Source organism: Ascaphus truei, chromosome 8, assembly GCF_040206685.1.
Source record: "Ascaphus truei isolate aAscTru1 chromosome 8, aAscTru1.hap1, whole genome shotgun sequence".
In the NCBI taxonomy this organism is placed as follows: Eukaryota; Metazoa; Chordata; class Amphibia; order Anura; family Ascaphidae; genus Ascaphus; species Ascaphus truei.
Genome location: NC_134490.1, coordinates 17,216,010 through 17,231,371, shown reverse-complemented (window position 1 = coordinate 17,231,371; position 15,362 = coordinate 17,216,010). Strand labels below are relative to the sequence as shown.

Sequence of the window (15,362 nt, the reverse complement as noted above, 5' to 3'; positions counted from 1 at the left end):
TATTTGGTGGGGGGGTTCTTTTATATGTATTTGGGGGAGAGGGTGGGGTGTTCTTTTATATGTATTCGGGGAGAGGGTGGGGTGGTGTGTTCTTTTATATGTATTTGGGAGGTGGGTTATTTTATATGTATTTGGGGGGTGGGGCTTCTTTTATATGTATTTGGGGTGGGGTGGGCTGGAGTGTTCTTTTTTATGCATTTGGGCAGTTGGGGGTATCCTTCAACCAGTTTTCAATCCAGGTGCATATGTTTTTACTGAGTCCAATTTTCTTTATTTTGTACACCAACCTCGTGTGAAACCGTATCAAAAGCCTTTGCAAAATCTAAGTAGACCACATCAACTGCATTACCGTGGTCTAAATTCCTACTTACCTCCTCAAAGAAACAAATAAGGTTAGTTTGGCACAACTATCCTTCATAAATCCAGCTATTACTAATAATGTTGTTTTTTTTTAGGTATTCCTGAATATTATCCCCTACTAAACGATCAAGTAGCTTCCCCACTGTTGATGTCAGGCTTACAGGTCTGTAATTCCCCGCTTGTGATCTAGTTCCCTTTTTAAATATAGGCACAAAGTCTGCTTTATGTCAATCTTGAGGCCCTGTGCCTGTGAAAATGGAGTCCGTGAATATTCAATGTAATAGTTTGGCTATTACTGAACTTAGTTCCTTAAGAACCCTTGCCATCGGGGCCAGGAGCTTTATTTACTTTAATTTTATCGAGCCACCTATCCATTTCTTCCTCCGTTAACCAATTGTTTGTTAATATTGTGACATAGTCCAAAGATGTTAGGCAGCTTTCTGCCCCGTTTTAGGTCAGAAAGTGCAGGAATAGTTAAAAATGATCCATTCCACAGCTTCACATTAACTCAGACTGCTGGATGGAAAATCCAGACCACAGATTACAATGGGTCTAGTTCTCCCTCACCTGCTCTTCTAATCACTTGCACAGGTATTTAGAACAGAGAGGTTTGCATTTCAGTCTCTCTCCTTAGAGCCTGGAGGCTGGGGGTATCGCTGCTCCCCAGAATCCAGTTCGGGGTGGACGGCCCCTCCAAGTATCACAGTACCAGAGGATTTGCCTGGACACTTGGGACCGTGTTCCCACCACGAACAGATAAGACAAAACAAATGTTTATGGCTGTTGCTAAAAGACTGTGCTGTATCTAGTGACCCTAAATGAGAGGGCATTGTTTTAAGCTGGGGAACCAGGTTAGTTGGCCCAGCCGCAGTTAGAGGCTGATTCTGATGTGTAGTTAGATCCCTGAAAGGGATAGGATTTCTTTATATGATTTGGTTTTTATTTCTTAAAAGTGACACTGTGTGAAATGTTATAACACTGATATGAGTAAACCGCTGAATGAAAATATCTGAGTGCCTCTAACCTACACATGTTAAAGCTGCAGTCCCTTACTGGGATGAAAATAAAGCAGGCAGAAGCCTGAGTTAAGCAATGTAATACTTTGCATGATCCTGTTTTTTGTATAAATAACCCTAGAAGACTGTGTCGGGAAGAACCCAGACAAACGTCAGCGCTACAAAAGAGGGGCGTTTGTCACAATATAGAGGCTGTGACTTCCCCCTGTTGCACTCATTTTGCAATTGACTTCTCCCTGGTAAATACAGAGGCAAAAAATGGATGTAATAATCTGCTTTTTCCTTATCTCCAATAATTTGCCTGCCCACCTCACAATGAAAAGGTCCCATATTCTCTTTTCTAATATTTTTGTTGTTAAGGTACTTAAATAACTTTTTAGGGGTGATTTTATTTTCTATTGCAATCCTTTTTTCATTTTCAATTTTGGGAAAAAAGGGTTTGGCGAACCCAAGTGGGGAGAATGCGTTACAATGTATCACTAGCCTAACCGCATGTGTCTGACTCTCTAAAAAAGGAATAGAACTCTATGTTACATCTTTGATACAAACATTGCTACATTTCTACTACGTGTATTATTAGCCTACCACTTACTACAGTTACACCTGTTTGATACAACAGTACTTTATATAATTGTTGATCATTCCAGCTGTGGCAGTAGGGTGACTTTTTCACTGACCGTGGTAGTGGTTTGAATGCATGGCCAATTTACTATTTTGGTAATTCCTGATGCTTGAAATCACTCATACCAATAGTTGACTGCAGATATAGGGAACACTCAATCAGTATTTTCACTATAGGATAGATTACATTATATCCCTTGGTTTCTCTACCATTATCTCCACTATGGGGAATTTTAATAATAAATAACATTTTAATTACTATTGTAAATAGTGTTGATGCAAATAAAATGTTATTCTTTTTGGTTCTATTTTTCTGATCCCCTATTGGCTATTTGATTAACCTATAAGGAGGTCATTATTGATGGGCCACTGTTGTCACTGTACTTATTATATAGGCATTGAGCGCATTGTCTGTGGGGTTTTCTTTGACCCTTCTTGAGTTCAAATCTGCATCTCGTATATTATATACCTCTTTGCACCTGCCGTTTCATTTCTTTGGGACTTTATTATTGGAGAGCAGTCTGATTCTTCTGCTTCATTGTATATTTATTACCCTAGGTTATAAGCGTACTTATGTAACAATGTTTTAAAGACTGCCCATTTATCTTCCACATTTTGTCCTACAAAAATGTCATCCTAATTTATTCCTTGTAGATTCTTTCTCAGTTTATTAAATCTGCCTTTCTAAAATGTAGTCTTTGCTGAATCTGTATAATATGGTTTTTGATATTTTACTGTTACCCAAATGTTCCCTGGCTTGAATATTTGTTATTACTTCTACATTGTTTCATATTACCAAATCTAGTAATGCCCCTCTCCTGGTTGGTACCCCGATAATTTGGGGCATGTCTTTTATGACCCCCAAAACCTGTTTCCGTTAGTTTTAATGCGAATTTCATTGCTCCAGTCCATGTCTAGATAATTAAAATCACCCATTATGCAAACATGACCTAGTTTTGCTTTCTTCTCATTTTGCAAAAGTATTTTGCTTTCCTCACTATAACATATATTTGGTGGGCTATAGCAGGGGTGCGCAAAATTCTCAGTTTGCGTCCCCCTGTCTGCGCTCCCCCCCTGCTCACGCCCCCTCCCTGTCTGCTCCCGGGCTTCGGCAGCATCATAAGATGTCGTGACATCGTGTGACATTACGTTGCCATGGCAACGCGTGCCATTTGACCCCGCGGCGTCATTTGATGCCGTGTTGTCGTGGCGACGCGTCGCTGAAGGGCCGGCTGAGAGCAGGTAAAAGAAGTTGCAGAGGCCTGATGTCTCCCCTGGCATTTAATTTAAATGCCTTGGGGAACAGCACGGGGCCTTTGCAACCGCCGTGCCCCCCCTAGAAAATCCTGTGCCCCCTAGTTTGTGCACCCCTGACAGAGCATATCCCTGCAAACATTTTCTTCGTAGTTTTACCTCCACTGCTAATTTTTATCACAAGGTCTCTACAATTTCATCATTCCCTTCATATACAACTTCCCTTATAATAGGACTTAAATCTGGTTTAACATATAAACATACTCCACCACCTCTTTTATTTGCTCGATCCCTCTGAAAAAAAGGGAGTTTTGCAGCTGGGAGACTTTCCCAAAAAAACCCTGTTTGATTTAATCTGCAGCAAAGGCTGTATAGGATTTTATAATGTTGAGGGATTACATTTCATTGAAAAGGATCCCTATTCGAGATGCTATATTGAGAGTATGGCATTAACAAATCACAGTTAACTTGTAGCCAAACTCCTTTTTCCTACAATCTGGTATATAATCCACACAACGTATTATTTCCTTTGCCTCATTGAGGCCAGTGACAGCCTGCTGTTGTCCACACTGAACGTGAGTGTGCCCCTCTTCACCTGTGCAATTCAGTGTGTTAAATGTCTCTACTCTCCCCAGAAGGCTCCAACAATGTATCTACACTAAACAATTACGCTATGAATGAAAGGCCTTGTGTATTTCCATGCGTCTTATGTAAATGCCACTTGCTGCACAATTTTATTCGGAGATGTCTGAACGCTGTCCTCATTATAATATGGCTACCTGTCTCCTAATACAAATTAGTAGGAAAAGCATCTGATTCTTTTAGAACCTCCATCATCATATTCAGGGGTATTTTTGTAGGGAAAACGGTGTCAGAACTCCAAGGAAAGAAAAATGAATGTACACAATACATAATTCATCTTCAAATAAAGAAAAATGGAAGATAGCATTATCCCCTCAGCACCCAGCCGTGCTCCTAATACGTTTTGAAATTACTATATGAAGTGAATTGTCGATCTCCCCCAAAAAAAGGCACCGGAACTGTTTTCTTGTCAATTCCCCCGGTTATGGCTCCTTTATGGTATAAGAATTAGGTTTTTCCATTGAAAGAGCATTAAACTGTTATCTATGTTAATATAGTAGTAACCCATAGGGTGGGTGCAGGGTCGCCGACAGGGGGGGAGAGCGGGGACCACTGTCCCGGGCAGGTGGCTGTGGGGGGCCTGGCGCTGGACGTTGGGCAGGGCCAGAAATCGTGCCCAACTTCCGCATTCGCTCTGCATTGGAGGCTCCCCCACCCCAGGGTAGGTGTGTGTTTTTTTTGTTTGTTAATGGGGGTGGGATATTGTGTGTGTGTGATTGAGGGGAGGGGGGTTATTATGTGTGTGTTTGAGGGGGGTTTGTTGTGTGTGAGATTGAGGGAAGGAGGTTTGTTGTGTGTGTGTTTGTTATTGAGGGGAAGGAGGTTATTGGGTGTAATGATTGAGGGGAGGGGGTTATTTTGTGTGTGATTGAGGGGAGGGGGTTATTGTGTGTGTGATTGAGGGGAGGAGGTTATTGTGTGTGTGATTGAGGGGAGGGGGGTTATTGTGTGTGATTGAGGGGAGGGGCTTTTGTGTGTGTGATTGGGGAGGGTGTTTTTGTGTGTGTGATTGAGGGGAGGGGGTTATTGTGTGTGTGATTGAGGGGAGGGGGGTTATTGTGTGTGTGATTGAGGGGAGGGGGTTATTGTGTGTGTGATTGAGGGGAGGGGGATTATTGTGTGTGATTTAGGGGAGGGGCTATTGTGTGTGTGATTGAGGGGAGGGGGTTATGTGTGTGATTGGAGAGGGGGTTATTGTGTGTGTGATTGAGGGGAGGGGGTTATTGTGTGTGTGATTGAGGGGAGGGGGTTATTGTGTGTGTGATTGAGGGGAGGGGTTATTGTGTGTGTGATTGAGGGGAGGAGGTTATTGTGTGTGTGATTGAGGGGAGGGGGGTTATTGTGTGTGTGATTGAGGGGAGGGGGTTATTGTGTGTGTGATTGAGGGAGGGGGTTATTGTGTGTATGATTGAGGGGAGGGGTTATTGTGTGTGATTGAGGGGAGGGGGTTATTGTGTGAGTGATTGGGGAGGGTGTTATTGTGTGTGTGATTGAGGGGAGGGGTTTATTGTTTGTGTGATTGAGGGGAGGGGGTTATTGTGTGTGTGATTGAGGGGAGGGGGTTATTGTGTGTGTGATTGAGGGGAGGGGGTTATTGTGTGTGTGATTGAGGGGAGGGGGTTATTGTGTGTGTGATTGAGGGGAGGGGTTATTGTTTGTGTGATTGAGGGGAGGGGGTTATTGTGTGTGTGATTGAGGGGAGGGGTTATTGTTTGTGTGATTGAGGGGAGGGGGTTATTTTGTGTGTGATTGTGGGGAGGGGGGTTATTGTGTGTGTGATTGAGGGGAGGGGGTTATTGTGTGTGTGATTGAGGGGAGGGGGTTATTGTGTGTGTGATTGAGGGGAGGGGGTTATTGTGTGTGTGATTGAGGGGAGGGGGTTATTGTGTGTGTGATTGAGGGGAGGGGGTTATTGTGTGTGTGATTGAGGGGAGGGGGTTATTGTGTGTGTGATTGAGGGGAGGGGGTTATTGTGCGTGTGATTGAGGGGATTGGGGTTATTGTGTGTGATTGAGGGGAGGGGTTATTGTTTGTGTGATTGGGGGAGGGGGTTATTTTTTGTGTGATTGAGGGGAGGGGGTTATTGTGTGTGTGATTGAGGGGAGGGGTTATTGTGTGTGTGATTGGGGAGGGGGTTATTGTGTGTGTGATTGAGGGGAGGGGGTTATTGTGTGTGTGATTGAGGGGAGGGGGTTATGTGTGTGATTGAGGGGAGGGAGTTATTGTGTGTGTGATTGAGGGGAGGGTGTTATTGTGTGTGATTGAGGGGAGGGGGGTTATTGTGTGTGTGATTGAGGGGAGGGGGGTTATTGTGTGTGTGATTGAGGGGAGGGGGGTTATTGTGGGTTGTGATTGAGGGGAGGGGGTTATTGTGTGTGTGATTGAGGGGAGGGGGTTATTGTGTGTGTGATTGAGGGGAGGGGGGTTATTGTGTGTGTGATTGAGGGGAGGGGGGTTATTGTGTGTGATTGAGGGGAGGGGGTTATTTTGTGTGTGATTGAGGGGAGGGGGTTATTGTGTGTGTGATTGAGGGGAGGGGGTTATTGTGTGTGTGATTGAGGGGAGGGGGTTATTGTGTGTGTGATTGAGGGGAGGGGGTTATTGTGTGTGTGATTGAGGGGAGGGGGTTATTGTGTGTGTGATTGAGGGGAAGAGGTTATTGTGCGTGTGATTGAGGTGAGGGAGTTATTGTGTGTGTGATTGAGGGGAGGGGGTTATTGTGTGTGTGATTGAGGGGAGGGGGTTATTGTGTGTGTGATTGAGGGGAGGGGGTTATTGTGTGTGTGATTGAGGGGAGGGGGTTATTGTGTGTGTGATTGAGGGGAGGGGTTATTGTGTGTGTGATTGGGGGAGGGGGTTATTGTGTGTGTGATTGAGGGGAGGGAGTTATTGTGTGTGTGATTGAGGGGAGGGGGTTATTGTGTGTGTGATTGAGGGGAGGGGGTTATTGTGTGTGTGATTGAGGGGAGGGTGGTTATTTTGTGTAGTCCTGGGCCCCGGGATATCGGGCGGTGGCCCTGGGTGGGCCTGCAACATATTTCTCTGCAGCAAATGTAGTTCCAATTCTTTGTTGTCATCCCCAGCAGTGAAAAATAAATATCACCATGAATATCATTTTCTCAACAGTCAACTTCAAGAAGGCAGAGAAAATAATCTTGGATGTTTCTCCACATGGGGGATGTACCCAATGATTTCTTAAGACACACTCTAATGTACTATTCCATATTCTTAGGCGGTAAATATCGTTGTTAGCCACTGGAATATTTCCAAACGGCTTCCTCGTGGGAGCTTGACTGGATGACATTTTGGAAGATAGTCATTAACTTCATATAAAAAATGTTCAATGGCACTGTAACCTTTTAGCATGAAGTCTAATTGTTTGACTTTCATGAGGGTGATATTTTCCCAACTATGGGTATAAGCTATAGAGGACCAGAAGCTCACAGTATTCTGCATCATGTGATGATTCCAAAGAATTTAAAGGGAAACTCCTGTTGGAAATATTCCAATGGCTAACAATGATATATACCGCCTAAGAATATGGAATGGCACATTAGAGTGTGTCTTTAGAAAATCATTTGGTACATCCCCCATGTGGAGAAACATATTTATTTATTTATGATATTTATTTTTCATATATTTATCACCCAATGAATACAGAGCAGAACATTTCTGACCTCAAATATAAACAACGTATAGCCTTCTAAGAATGGTTCCTTAATTCCTATTTAAATAAAGGGGGGGGGGGGGCAGGGTAGCCGTGTTGGCCCTTTCTTCCATGTCGTAATAAAGGAGGGAAAGGGAGGAGGGGGTAGGATACCTTTCATTGGACCAACAAGTAGTTGATATGTTACAAGCTTTCGAAAACCTCTCACGGAACCCGATGAAGGACCCTGAGAGGTTCGAAAGCTTGTAACGTATTAAGTACTTGTGGTCGAATAAAAGGTATCATACCCCCTGCTCCCTCTCTCTCATTAGTTACACTATGAAAATACCGGTTATTTTTAGACCTTTAATATATCATGCAGACTTCTATAACTACACATGGCCTGTCTTAAAGAACCTACACAAATTAATTTTGAATGCCCTCCTTTGCAGCTGCTAGAGATGTGTAAAACAATAACAACTGTGTTTGCAAACATTTTAGCAAGTTTTTTCAAATTGATTTTTTGCCATTTTTCAAGATATTTCTCCAAGCTTTATACAGTAGAGCTAAAAAATAATTTGCCTGCTACACAAATCTTCACAATTTAGCAACAGTGAGAGAGATGAGTGACAGACCTGTTGAGCAGAGTACACATTGACTTATATAACTCCCAAAACACTCCTCTACAACACGTGGAGAGATACCTGGGGTTTCTGGGAAAGAAGCAAATTTGCATATTTAATTGCTCTTGTTTGCATATGTAAATTATTTTATTTGTCATGTGCATTGTATCTCTTCACATGTTAAAGACGGTGGTTTCCAACGTTCTTTTGGTTAAGGAACCCTATGTGACATTCTGAGGAACCCCATGCATTTTAAATTCTTCTGTATTTGCTACAATTTTAAAATGAACTGAAAATTACAGGGAACCCTTTAGGGATGCCCGGGTAACCCAAGGATTCCTAGGAACCCTGGTTGAAAAACACTGTTCTAGGAGGTATATAAGTCAGTGTCCTCTGCTAAACAGGAATCTGACTCTCACTCTCTCGATCTCTCTCGAACGTTGCCAAAGCCAAAAAAATGCTTGCAAGATTTTTCTTCTCTCAAATTTTGGCAAAATGAAAAAACCCTTGCAAAACTTTTCTCTTTCTAGAATTTCGGCAAAAACTACTTGCAAATTTTTTCGAGCAAAAGAAAGACTCAATTTCACGCAGTTCATAAAGCGCTTAGAAGATTTCCCATATCTCTCACAGCTATTACTTCATCGTCTTTAAGTTAAAATATTAATTGTTGTGATAGCTGACAGTCTATAGTAAAATGTATGTCATGTTTCATTTCTGTCCTTACAAGCCATGTTTTTCATGTATATATTTTAGATATATAGAGGCATATTTACAAAAGCAAAATGTGTAGAGGCAAAAGTGGTACAATTCTGGCGCAACAACATTGCCCCAGATGTGTAAAAAAAAAGAATCCTTTTGATTTCAATTAGATTTTTTTCTTTTAAACATATAGAGCAGTTTTTTTGTTTCAGAATTGGATCACTGTTGCCTTGATATACATGGGCCCTTATACTTGTGTGTTATCGATTTCAGCACCACGACCCAGTCCAATAACTTTGGTGCTGCTCTGTTGAAAGTTGGGCGCCAGTTTTCCTTGTGGTCTCACCTGGAATCTTTACGGATGCAGGTGACGTCGGGTTTCTGAGAAGAGGGACTGTAGTAATTGCGTGAGGTTGGCTCTGCTGAGACACCTTCCTTTGCTTTTTGACGTCTATGGACCTCTGTAGCCTTGTCATTGGATTGAGCAGGTCCTTGGTTTATCACACTCAGCAGCTTCTTCTTCTGACTGCCCTTCGGGGACAGCTCGATGTTATTGTACCCAATGGCATCTTGTAACTTATCTATCTGAATGACCTTTATCTCTAATTCCTTCTCAAGCTCACTGATTTTTTCATCCTTTTCTTGAAGCTCTTTCCATCTCTTTCGCAGTTCCTCTTCCAGAAGTAGCACAGTCTCCTGCAGTTTACTGAAGGCCCCGGAGGAATGTTCTCGTCTCCTGGAAGAGAGACAACTGTCCTCCCCTCTTGGGGCTCTGATAGTTCCATTTCCCATACTGTTCTGGTTGTACATTACAAAGCCAAGAATGACGCTTCCCTCAGCGAATGTTTTTATTTGTACATTCCTTTCATGATCTGATATTAAGACTCACAAAAAGGATTTTCAACTGTGGGCATTCTTTCAGGTTCCAGTGTCTGTAGGGTTCATTGTTGTTTGTCTGCTTTGAAACCCATTAATTTCCTATAGAGGATATAAAAGAGGCAAAACATTATTGTTTACAGAAATAAACATTTTGCATTCGTTCTGCATCCATTTAAACGTTTCTCATCTGAAAGCTGATTGACACCTTTAAAAAAGTACAAGTACAAGTATTTTTAAATGTATTAAACTTGTAACATTGTTATTGTAAACAAATACTTTGGATGTTTTTGTTGTTGTCTTTTTTTACTATAAATGTGCATTTGTTTTCTTAAAGCGGCAATCTTAACTGCTTTATTTTTTTTTTTAAATGTTTTTACCGGCTGGAACCAAGGGGTCCCCATGAGGTAGGGCCACCACATTTAAGTTTTATAATACAGGATGCTGAAATCCAGAAGAGTGATTTCCAAATGTTTTGAGCTGAATAGTATCTGACCTCTCTTAAGGAGCGCTGGCCCCTTTTGAATCATAAGTGGAGCCCTCTCTACTTCTGCTTACTTAAGCCAGGAGTGGGGACGGTTATGTGACCATCGCTGAAGCGATCACATGACCTCTAAAAAAAAGGCACCCTTCTGCCAAAGGACCAGCGGAACTGAAAAGGTTACATTTGCCGTTTTCAGAAAATGTTTGCGAAAGTTCACATTGCTCTGAATTTTGGCAATTTATTACCAGAATTGACCAACAATGGCAGTATATACAGTAAAAGGCTAACAGAAGCTGGACGATTTTTGAGATGTTTGTTGGCCAAACAAATAGGCCCATTTTGCCTGCTGGGCCAACATCAGCCAACATTTTACATACAGTACCTCTAGTTTTCACAATCTTTATCTAGTGGCTTTTAGCTAAAAGATAAGGCCAGATGGTCTTTTTGCTGTGTCCTTTGTTTGCCTGATTAATGATGGCATTATAATTACAAACAGATAAATATAAGTAGCTGATATGCTTTCATTTAGTGTTGCCGGGGAGACGCAAAATAAGTAAGACAGTTACTTAACGGCGGTTGAAACCAAATGCACTGATACGTTGGTGTGTTGAACTACCTATTTATTGCCAATGGAATCTCACTCTTCTAATCTATCAAGATTAGCTTGTTGAAAAGTCATTCTCACACACTTTAACAGCGTTGAACATTTAGCACACGATTTCTAAAAGATCCATGCAGAAAAACTAATGCAATATTAGTGAAAAAAACAGCACTCATTCAACGAATGAAAAATATAGCAAACAAGGACATTTGTTCTCTTTCAGAGATCTTATGATTCTCTTGCTGTAGGAATTCTTAACTCCATGTACTTTTCATTTTGAATTTATAGTTCTATACCTTGCCCTGCGCCTGTACACTTATGGAACAAGACAAACACAGGAGACAGTGTTTAGGATGAAAAGGCAAAATGAAAGATATTTTTCTTTTTTTAATTGGAGTGCTTTCTTCACTGTGAAATCCTCCTGTAATTGTATATTTTCCAGGAAAAAGTTTCAATACGTTACATTTCCATTCCTTGCAACTTCCATATAAAATAGCCGCTGCTCAGTTAAGAATGAAATATAAATATAGGCATATACAAGGATATACCAAATAAATTAAACATACAGTAGGAGGGATATTGATCCAGGGAGAAATCTCATTACCATTACTGAAGTCAGGAAGGCATTAATTCCCCCCCTAATGAGACATAATTGGATAATGTTTCAATGGGGTTTATTGTTTGCCTTCCTCTGATTAATAGAAATACAGGATGAGTATCTTAGTCGACTAAATTTATCGTGAACTTAATGGACATGTCTTTTTTTCAACCTCATTAACAATGTTTGTAAAAAAAAAAATATATATATATATATATATATATATATATATATATATATATATATACCTATCAAAAACAAACAGCAATGAAGTAGCGCCTCTATTATATCCTGACCAAAGCTAATAGATTAAAGAACTAATATAACTAACCATGAGTGCGTTTAGTGGGGCGGTGTGATAGTGGCTGATACACAATGATAAAAACCTCTGATCTCAAAAGTAATATAAGTTAATTCCAAATATATATATCAATACTATTTAATAATAATGAATTAAAAAATATATAAAAAATAAACATTAAAAATATATATATATTAAATATAACACTCACACACATAGGTCACATTACAATTATATCACTATTTTCATTTTCATTTTTTCACATTTTTTCATATATTCTCACATATTATATAGTTAGGTTTATGTAGTTATTATACACAATATTTAATCACATATCCTATATGTTCTGGCACACCATGTTCTCTTTCTGTCCCTGCTTCAAATCCATCTGGTGCAGCTCCTCTGGCTCCCCACCAGAATCGACAAGCCTGGTACTCATATTAATGTTCTATTATGTTATATTTGGCATGTTGAATGTATGTGCTGTGAAGGCTACCAGGGAAAGTTTATTAGCCCATTTTTGGGTCATTTCCTGTTTCTATTATCGGACTGAAAATATCGAAGTGTAGGTGTTGTGACAATTAATAATTAGTATTGTTTGAAATATATTGTTACAATATCTATTTAGATATACATAAGTTCTTCTTCTCCAGATCCTGAAAATCTCAATAATAATAGAAATAAAAATAAAAATAAATAAAAATCTCAATCAACTCAGAGTCAAAGCGCTAGTTTTAAATTTACAATTGTTGTCGTTTAGTCCTTGGTATAGTAATTTGAGTCCAATATATATATTGAACAGGTTGGTTATTACCATCATTATTAATATATTTGGTATATATACATTTTTTATTATACATTTTTTATTATTCATTCTCTATTATTCATTTTTACTATTTTTTCTTCTTTTAATTTATTATATCTATGGTTTATGTAATTAAAGGTTGATTATGTACTTGAGAATAATTTACTATTGCTATGTGATTCTAATTAGTTCTACTCATATTCATTTGTGTTCCAAATCTGGATTGCTGCTCTGGTAACTCAGTGGGGTCCTCACAATATTGTATAACTGTTAGACATAATGTTAAATTGAATATCTATGTGTATAATTAATTAGTCAATTTGTGCAAATATCATCCCTATAAATATCGTGAAGGGGCGTTTAGTGGGTTCCCCTGATGAAGTCATCATCGATGACGAAACGCGTAGGGCGTGGTTTGATTGTTGCCGCCATTTGCCCATGAACTTTGCCGCTATCGGACGTGAGAATTAAGCTCCTGTGTGTCTCACACGGCCCCGACATCAATACAGAGGATTTCCAAGCACTGGTTTCCGGAGGGACCCTTCTCGCCGAGCACCGAATAGGAGCAACTCTGTTTCCGGCTATACGAAGGAGGGTCACGTGAGGACGCCGCTGCCTCGAGCCGGACTGAGAGGACCGTGTTACTGGCACATGAGAGCCAATCTCATATATGCTTTTAATTGCAGTACTTTTGTGAGTGGGCATTTGTTCGATTTTATGTTCCTTGAATACAATTTTTATTACATTAATGCACTAGGTGTGCGCCTGTTTTTTCTCTTCTTTTCATATATATATATATATATATATATATATATATATATATATATATATATATATATATATATATGTATATATATATATATATATACACATATGCATACTCATAACACTAGTGGTCACATACAACCCTACCCTAGAGGGAATATGAAAAATAATCAAAGATCTGCAACCCATGCTGGCACAGAATGTGACATTAAAAGAAATCTTCGCAAACCTCCCATTCTTGCATTCTGGCAACCACCAAACCTCAAACAGAAATTAATCAACAGAAAACTTCATAACAAACTTAAAGAGACTGATAATGGAACAAAACCATGCAACCCAAGATCCCACAGCCAGTCACAACCATGAAATATTCAATGTTAAAGGATCATACAGCTGCACATCCAGAAATGTGGTATATATGATTCACTGTAACAAATGTGACCAAGGATGCTACTAGTACATTAGGGAAACCCAAGGCAGAATGAATATGCACAGACACTCTATACAACACCATGAAGAAGGAAGATACTGCTCACCAGTGGTATACCACTTCTCACTACCAGAGCTTTCCAAAAATGATTTAAAAATCTAAATCCTCAAGGGTTAAATGCACGCAAGAACAGAAAAAATTTGAACTCAGAATGATAAGACTCATTGACACCAAAACAAGAGGACTTAATGTGGATATCACACACTATCATAATTATTTGTAATGATCCTGCCTGCCTCTCTGCCAATGTTCCTATCCATTCCTAACTCCCCCTAGCATGCTGTACCTATTACCTTTCCAGTGTCTTCAAATATCCCTTTCTCACCCTACCTTATCTACATCCCTGTATTTTTCTCCTTTCCTAATCTCTGTTTTAGGCATAGAATCCTTTGTAAATCAGTATTGTTGACCTGAGGAAGAGAGGAAAACTCTCGAAAGCTTGCCCTACTGTATGATATCAATTGTTAGTCCAAATAAATATGGTATCACCTAATACTGAAGTACTCATTTATTCTGTACTATATATAAAAAATATATATCTGTACATACATACATACATACTTACACATAGTATCTATATATATATATATCATCATCATCATCCTCATCCTCATCATCATCATCATCGTCCCATGTAAATCTACTGCTAAATAAAGGCATCCCCAATGATCTATCTATAATATATAGATGTGTTTATGTGTATGTGTGTGTGTGTATATATGTATATATATATATATATATATATATATATATATATATATATATATATATATATATATATATACATATACACATATACACATACATACACACACACGCCAGCATTGCATTGGGATAAAGAAGATTAGGAGTCGTAGAGATTTTTCCCCATATCGTGAAACTACTGCATGCGTGGGAAGCTCAAGCCTGCAATGAGATCAAGAAATGCTTTCAAGGCACTCAGCCAGCTGTAGATGAAAATGTCAGATAGCCTACCAGAGAGGCAGAACATTATTGGGTATTAATATTCCAGTGGCCTTGCCTGTAGCCAGACACCTTTACAGCCACATTCTCAAATTAATTTCATAATCCACAGAAAATCAATGTCAATTATTTTTTTTCATCATTTCATTTTCCCATAACTGGTAATGCCTACCAGTAAAGCTTATGAAAGGCTAATTTGATCGCACTGACCTAAAAGAGACATGTGGAGCCTATCTGCTAAGCGTTGCAAACGGCTTTTTTGGCACATGATTGGCTCACGGAAATATAATTTTCACTTGTGCTTCGGTGCTCCCATGTATGAACTTGACATTTCCCAACGGGCGCTATCAGCGTCAGATATAACATGGACTGTGTTAGGCATACAGATGTAATTGGTATGGATTTAAAAGATGCACCCCAAAAAATGGGGAAAATATGTCAAACTCATCCGCCCAGTTCTACTTGGCATAAACCCTAAAAAGTATGTTTATATTATTAGCAGAATGAAATCCGCAGTTCAAGCGGGTGATTTGTTGGGCAATTTATTTTTTAGCATAGGATTGAAGCTAGGGGCCTGTTGGTGCTAAACCCCCCTTTAATTTCAGCCTCTGAGATTCA

At 39.7% G+C, this 15,362-nt stretch overlaps 1 protein-coding gene across 1 annotated transcript in view; it reads right to left on the bottom strand.

The window, feature by feature from the left end:
• The window catches only part of LOC142501160 (cGMP-dependent protein kinase 2-like), a 78,722-nt gene that overhangs the window by 48,048 nt on the left and 15,312 nt on the right, over window positions 1–15,362 (bottom strand). Inside the window, exon 2 of the mRNA XM_075610619.1 lies at window positions 9,208–9,839. Coding sequence (XP_075466734.1) covers window positions 9,208–9,671 — 464 coding nt within the window. The 5' untranslated portion in view covers window positions 9,672–9,839. The remainder of the gene's footprint in view (window positions 1–9,207; window positions 9,840–15,362) is intronic.